Below are 7,564 nucleotides of genomic sequence, written 5' to 3'. Positions count from 1 at the left end.
TGATAATTTCTTAAATTGAAATTTTCATATAGCATCTCTAATACCACATGATTAAATAACGTACATTCTATATATCTTTAATTTGACAGTACAAAATACAAGTCTTCGTTAGCTTTTTAAATTTTATATCAAGTTAAAATCAGACAAATAAATTGAAACACACGAGGAAGAAGGATGGGATATTTTATTTTGTCAATCATCAATTGTAAACACAACTAACTCACTCCTCCTTGTATAAATCATTATAAATAGGGTGTTTCCCAACTAATTTGTCTTCCAAATTAAACTACACTTTATCCTATACTATACTATTACTACTATATACTATTATTATTTCTTTGCAGAGAATTAAGTTATAATTAATTTCTCTTTTTTCAAGATTACTATACTTGACCAAATTTAATGGGAGGAAGTTCATCTCCTTGTGCTTCATGCAAATTATTAAGGCGTAGATGTACAAAAGATTGTATATTTGCTCCATATTTTCCACCAAATGAACCTCACAAATTTGCCATTGTTCACAAAGTCTTTGGTGCTAGCAATATTAGCAAGATGTTGCAGGTAATTTCCTCTTTTTCCTTCCTCTAATTATCATAATTTATATCAGCTAATTTTTTTTATCAAACTCATTTGTATTGATTACGCCATATAGAGATATTGTAGTGTACATACTATTAGGATAAGATAATTTGTGATTTTATTCTTCTGTCAAAAGTAGGAAAGAGTGAAAGTCTAATCAATCAATCGAGAATCGAGGGTTAGCTCTCACCTCTAACCTCACAAAAAAATAATAATCAAAATGGTGAAAGGGGTTTATTCAAACTCATTTAATCGGAATATCATATTGCATATATTATAAGATTAATTTTTGTTTTAATGTATATAATAGATATTGAATTTTGTTATAAAAGCATAGTGCCATTTTGAATTCTTTTACATTAGCATTATATGCAGTGATTGTATAATGAGTTTTTACAAGTATTAGTTTGTATGGTAGCATGTTTGTTACCATTTTTTTAAAAAAAATTATCAATTAATGTTTATCATAAAGATTTTTTTTATAATATATTTATATTAGCTAAACTCTAAATTTATTACCTTATAAATGATTGATTTGAGTGTGTAGAAATATTGTTTAAAATATTTTTTTTAACAGTAATTAATTAAGTTTGGTCAAACTTTTTAAAAGTGCTTCTAGATGTATTTTTCTCAAAAGTAGAAAATACTTTTGGTGAAAAACTATCTTTTTAGCTTCTTAATACTCTCTCCGTAAAATTGTCATGGTTTCTTTTTTAGAGTCAAACTATAAAAACTTTGATTAACATTTAATGATGTATTTTTTCATCATATTGATATAAAAAAAATTGAAATTTATAGTACTTTTCGTATAGTTTTTGAATATCTAAATTTTTTGTTTAAAATATCGAATTAATATTTTTAACTTTGAAAATTAGTCAAATTGACTTTCGAAAAACGCAACATGATAATTAAAAGTAGACGGAGGGAGTAACAACTTTTGCTACTCTCGAGAAGCATGTATTTTCTCTTAAATAGTTGACCAAACACCTAAATTTTTAAAATAAACACTTTTAACCTCTCAAAAATTTGGTCAAACAGACTATTAATATCGTCATGTTATATGCAACATGTGTATACAATTAATTTATTTATTTTTCTTTTCTTGGTCTTAAATCTTAATGTAATATTTTTCAGGAATTACCTATACAACAGAGAGCAGATGCAGTAAACAGTTTAGTATATGAAGCAAATGCAAGAATGAGAGATCCGGTTTATGGTTGTGTTGGTGCAATTTCTTTTTTACAAAATCAAATTTCACAATTAGAAATGCAACTTGCTATGGCCCAAGCAGAAATATTATGCATCCAAATGCAGAATAATAATAATAATAATAATAATAATAATAATAATTTGTGTGAAATTCAAATTAATAATAATGATAATAATTTGCAACATGAGTACATAAGCTTGTTGCAAATTATTAATAATACAAATTAAATAACTTGTTTTGTTCATTTTGTTGTAACTTGTAACACAATGTTCGGACTTCTAACAAAATGATGAAATGTATTTTTGCCTTTTTGAGTACTAGTTAATGAAATTGATTTAAGTTTTATATAATTGACAGCGTAAAATTGACGTTATTGTCCCTTCTGTTAATTTTCAAATAATTTTTGTTGTACATTGAATCTTCCTTTTTATCAGTAGTATTAGCGTTATTTTGTTCTTCAATTTCAACTATCATCGATATCTTTTGGTGTTTCGACTATTACATTATTATATTGTTATTATTGTTTTTTTTTTTGTCTGTTGTGTAATGCTATGCATTTCGTATTATTTCAATTTTGTTATTGCTTCCACATATATTTCTCCCTTTTAAAATTATTTGGCATGCTCTATGTTAGTCGGGATCAGTTGGGGAACCACTATATCTTTATGAGGTAGATGTAAGATCTTCGTACACTTAAATTTTTTCACACCTTATTTATGACATTACACTGAATATGTTACTATCTTAAAAGGATATATATAACATGAATAAATAATATTTATGGAGGATAAATAAGAAACTCAATAGTTTTTTTAAAAAAAAAAATTGTTTTCTGAAATTATTTTGTTCAAACACATCATATATATTGGCAACTAGCCCTAGCTAATTGTAGAGAAAGGGTATATTTGCATATATCTACTTGTTTATTTATATACATCATATATAATTGAGGATGTGTGCAAATTAGGGGAAATGGCTTTTTAAGTCGATGTATATATATCCTCTTGTTTATATTTTTTATGTGAGTGTATATCAATGAAAATTTAATATCATATACAACAATATAGACAATATAGTGTTTTTTTGACTTAATTAGTATATGAATTTAACCTTAAATCAATTCAAATCACCATTAATATTTCTCAATTTTGTATATAATTTCATCTAAGTATTTTTAATGAATACATTCAAAAATATTTTTAAAAATTCAATCCAAATTTAGATGTGATCTTGGGGTTTTGATAATTTTTTCTACAAATGAATCAAGAGGATTTTTGTGGTAGTAGTGAAATAAATTGCAGCAATATACCACTAAAGGATATGCTGGTCTGGATAGAGTTGTTCTTCTTTTAACCAAAGGTCTAAGGGTTCGAACCCGGGTATGAAATCTCCGAATGTAATCCAATGCGGTGGTGGTCAAGGTGGCTCACGAGGAGGATATGATGAGCAAAATCCAATAAACTGTTGAAAGTAAGAATTACTACTTTAACCTGCAGCTGCATCCACCCCACACCCCATAATGCAATACTTGACCCAGCCCACTGCTATCACTACTTTTATCGAGTTTTCTGTAGCATTAGTGTATGATGCAGGATCAATACGGGTACCAAACACTCGAAACAGTTCACTGGAGGGGCGAGGTGTCACCCCACTGTAATAAAGTGAGTTGGGTGAGTGCTGGTGGAAGATAGCAACTACCTGGGAGAATGTTCAAAGACTCAAATGATCCAATGGATCAACCCTAGTGATGTGGAAGAAGACCTGAGTGATCAAAAGTTCAAATCCTAACAAACAAGAACATCAAGTAAGTTCTTTCCGTTGGTGAGTACTGGTGGGAAGATAGCAACTACCTGGTGAATTAGTCGAATAGTGTGGACTATAGATGCTACCATAATAGTTTTGAGCAGACTGTTCTAAGACAAGATAGCAAATTGGTACCGGTACAATCCTAAACTCTCAAGACCTGGTCAGCACTAGAAGGAAATAAAGCGTATAAGCCGAGTTGACCAGAATCTTGACATGATATACTCAATGCAGCAAATACAACCCTCAGCAGTAACATAGCATCTTAACTACTACTCTATGGCTTAAAAGAAAATGGGAAAGGAGAAACACTTTTTCAAATCTGGAACAAAATGAACAAGGATTGATCCATAAAGGAGTCTAATCATCTTCTCATTAAAAAGCTAGGCATGCTAAAACCATGAATACAAATATTCAAAAGGCTGCTCGCAGAATAAAATATGTATTACTAAACAAAGCAAAACATTTAGAGTCCAAACTACAAAACTTAACTTTATCACGCTGTAAAGCGTGAAATTGACTTGAACAGTGGATGAAGCAACTTGGACAGTTTAAGCAGGGGTGGCAGATTGAGCAGCCAGCCTCTTCTTTGCCTCCTCGATGATGGTCAACTTAATTCCTTTACCTTTGGGGAGTGAAACCCACGGCTTAGTACCCTTACCAAGAGTGAACACATTTCCCAAACGTGTAGCAAATTCATGACCCTGTGAATCTTGAATGTGGAGGGTCTCAAAGCTACCCTTATGCTTCTCCCTGTTCTTAATAACACCAACTCGTCCCCTGTTTCTACCTCCAGTCACCATCACAACATTCCCAACGTCAAACTTGATGAAATCAACAATCTTATTGGATTCCAAGTCCAGCTTTATGGTATCGTTGGCCTTGATGAGAGGATCAGGATAGCGGATTGTTCTTCCATCGTAAGTGTTCAGGTATGGGATCCCCTTCTGACCAAACTGCACAGAGCGGACCTTGCAAAGCTTAAACTGCAAATCGGAAGAACATCATTCAAATAAGAGCAGTATACCACCAATAAACTATACAACGTCAGAAAATGACTCTAACAAAGACATTCGCCACAAACGCAAAAGTTAAAATATTAATCTACCTTGGATTCCTCGTCCCTGAGCGAGTGAAGACGGAATCGGCCCTTAGTGTCATAAAGGAGACGGAAGTTCTCATTAGTCTTCGGAATTGAAACGACATCTGTATATAGAATGTGCATTAGTCATTTTCAAGGGTGAAACAAGTAAGACAGCCGAAAGAAAGAGAATGTCATATGAAAATTTAATAAAAACTTCTATTAACAAACAGACCACCTATCCATAGTACTCCAGAAGTTCCAATTAATGTGACTCTCCCTACTTTAGAATGTTCCCGGAAACATTTAACACAATTCTCTTTCTACACAATGTTAATAAATCAAATTTCGTTAAACTGTTCAAAGAATTAAACTTTAATGTGATGTTTTATCTATCAAACTAATTTACCAACCAGTATTTCAGTATTCTTTTCAAGTATTTATTTACTTATAATAAAAGACAGATGTTTGGACTCTGTAAACATCAAATACCATTAATACAACATGAATTGACAGTGCATTAGAAAAGATACCAACAACGGAAAAGGTAGAAAAAGAGCATTTACCCATGAAACCAGCAGGATATGTCTTATCTGTCCTAACTTTCCCATCAACCATAACTTGTCGTTGCATCAGAATTGAGATCACCTCTCTGTATGTGAGAGCATACTTCAACCTGTTTCGCATGATAATGACCAATGGCAAGCACTCCCTTGACTTGTGTGGCCCAGAGGATGGCTTGGGAGCCTATAGAGCAAAAGACGGAATTTCTTTAGCTAAAGCAGCTACAAATCATCTCGAGTTACTTGGAAAATACTCAAAGATAATTCACTTACAAATGCTCCACCAAGTTTATCAAGCATCCAATGCTTTGGGGCATTGAGCCTCTTCAGATGCTTCTTCAAACCTCTAGCCTGTAAATAAATGAAAGCGCAAGTTTAAATTTTCCTTGATATATCTTCAACATGCGTTTTGTTTCCAAAAATTAAAGCAACACCAAGTATGCAATATGATGCATAACACAAAACCAATCAACCACTTTATGATCTAAAGATCAATAGACATAAGGGATGGCAAAATTGTCTTAAGAAAGAAAACACTCTTCCATAAACAAGGTTCGTACAAGTCATGACTCATACTCATCTTCCGGAAATTAAACCATCAGATCATGTAAAGGGCCAACACTCATCATAGAACTATAATTTAAGCCATATAGATCATGTAAAGGGCATAAATCAACCCCGAATAAACACTCCATCTTCCATAAATATGTCACAAAACTGAGTAACACCAAGACAACATAATCGACTGATAAAAGTAATCAAACAGAAAAAAAATTGATGACACAAAAATTAATTTACGAACATAAAAAGAAATGTATACAACCAGTACTCGATCCAAAACTACTAGTAGAAACAGTACACTTATTTGAACCGATCTGGGATCCTATTAATTTTCAGGTCGCATCTCTATTGCAAAACTACAATACATAATCTAAAGTTTCACTCGCATAATATCAAAACAAGTAAATTTTAACTTCAAAACTCCAGAATCTCTACATCAACTGATCCTTAAATCTCAAAAGACAAAAGAGAGTATAAATGACCAAAGTAAAAAAATGGAACAAACCCAATATTTCCTTCATAAAGTTGTGATTTTTCCACCGACCCAGTAATTGAAAAATGTTTCTACATATATTTTAGGTCTAGTAGAAAATTTTCCATTCAATGATATTAATCCATGAAAAAAGTTGTAGCAACAAAACTCAGCAAAGCGTAAAAGATAGATAAATAGATGCATCATAGTACATACAAACTTAATGAGTGAAGAAATGGAGGATAGAAGAACGAACCATTTTGTTGGTCTAAGAATTTCTCTGTATTTTTTGCAGCTTCGATGAAGAAGACGAGAGAAATACTAAAACCCTAGCTTTTTTGTTATAACCTTGCATGCCCTCTGGGCTCTGGATAAGTTGGGCTGGCCTTTTAGTGTGTTACTAATTTGGGCCTCCAATTACTTCTCATAAGAAAAAGTGAAGGCAAAAGGCATAAATTCACCATTCAACTTGTCCTGAAAAGTCAGTTACATATTTAAACTATCATGATGATCTATTACATATTTATTCTTGTAAAAACTGTAACTAATACCACCTCATAACTGATGTGGAAATTCAATTAAATTAAAAAATAAAATAGGCGCGTTTGAGTTGAAAATAAAGTAAAAAATAATAAATTTTTTTACCCCCACCCCCCTCTATTCTCCTTCTTCGTGCTCATCTTTTCTTATTCTCCTTTAGAGTTCTTCTTCTTTATTTTTTCTTGTCACAACTCTACAATTTCTCACTCAATTTTATCATTACTTGAGAATTCTCCACTAATTTCTATCAATTCACCAAGAAAAGTAATTTGCTAATCTATATTTTGCAACCCAGTAACCTCAAAAGAACATTGAAGTGTCTAACCCCTAAATCCCCAAACCATTAATACCTAGAAAAGTTAATTGTTCCCCACCCCCATATATCAAAATTATCAATTTTACACAACACTGCAGATTTGATAGAGCAGAGGTTTGGATTCAATGACGATTTATACATAGCAAAATCAAAATTGGCTCGACAATATAAAATTGATCGGTATCAAACTAAAATATTTATTTCAAGTTTCACAACCCATTACCATCAAAACACTAATAACTAAAAAAAATTCAAAACAAAACATTACCAGTTAAGGTTCATTTGACTCATATTTGAAAAACCCAAAAGACAGGAAGGTGCTTAATTAGGGCTAAGAAGTTAAGAAAAATAAGTTCTGGGTTTAAAATTCATGTTAGTGATGATGACAAGTGGGATGAAATCGTATTGGGTAATAACTTCTATTTAATTTGATATTCAT

General features: G+C 31.6%; 2 protein-coding genes across 6 annotated transcripts in view; one reads left to right on the top strand and one right to left on the bottom strand.

Moving 5' to 3' along the window:
* Positions 1–402: 402 nt before the first annotated feature.
* On the top strand, positions 403–1,896 carry LOC125835111 (LOB domain-containing protein 12; the record flags this gene model as incomplete). Its single annotated transcript, XM_049514249.1, has 2 exons — positions 403–561; positions 1,714–1,896. Coding segments are annotated over exons 1-2 (342 nt in total), but the record flags the coding sequence as incomplete, so codon positions are not given.
* A 2,039-nt stretch (positions 1,897–3,935) lies between these two features.
* LOC125835105 (40S ribosomal protein S4-like) overlaps positions 3,936–7,564 on the bottom strand; it is a 254,483-nt gene continuing 250,854 nt past the window's right edge. For 3 of the 5 annotated variants that reach the window (XM_049514241.1, XM_049514242.1, XM_049514240.1), the window contains exons 2-6: positions 6,526–6,560; positions 5,510–5,587; positions 5,240–5,420; positions 4,701–4,798; positions 3,936–4,578 (exon numbers count right to left, since the gene is read on the bottom strand). In XM_049514241.1, the coding sequence (XP_049370198.1) occupies positions 4,144–4,578; positions 4,701–4,798; positions 5,240–5,420; positions 5,510–5,587; positions 6,526–6,528 (795 nt within the window). In that variant the 5' untranslated portion in view covers positions 6,529–6,560 and the 3' untranslated portion in view covers positions 3,936–4,143. Of the gene's footprint in view, positions 4,579–4,700; positions 4,799–5,239; positions 5,421–5,509; positions 5,588–6,525; positions 6,613–7,564 lie in introns of those variants that run through there. The other 2 variants (XM_049514238.1, XM_049514243.1) reach the window with 2 other exon arrangements.

This window comes from Solanum verrucosum, unplaced genomic scaffold, assembly GCF_900185275.1.
Source record: "Solanum verrucosum unplaced genomic scaffold, falcon-dt-bn FXZP01000220.1, whole genome shotgun sequence".
NCBI classification, from domain to species: domain Eukaryota; kingdom Viridiplantae; phylum Streptophyta; class Magnoliopsida; order Solanales; family Solanaceae; genus Solanum; species Solanum verrucosum.
The sequence above is the reverse complement of the archived record's forward strand: the minus strand, read 5'-3'. Positions and strand labels throughout refer to the sequence as shown.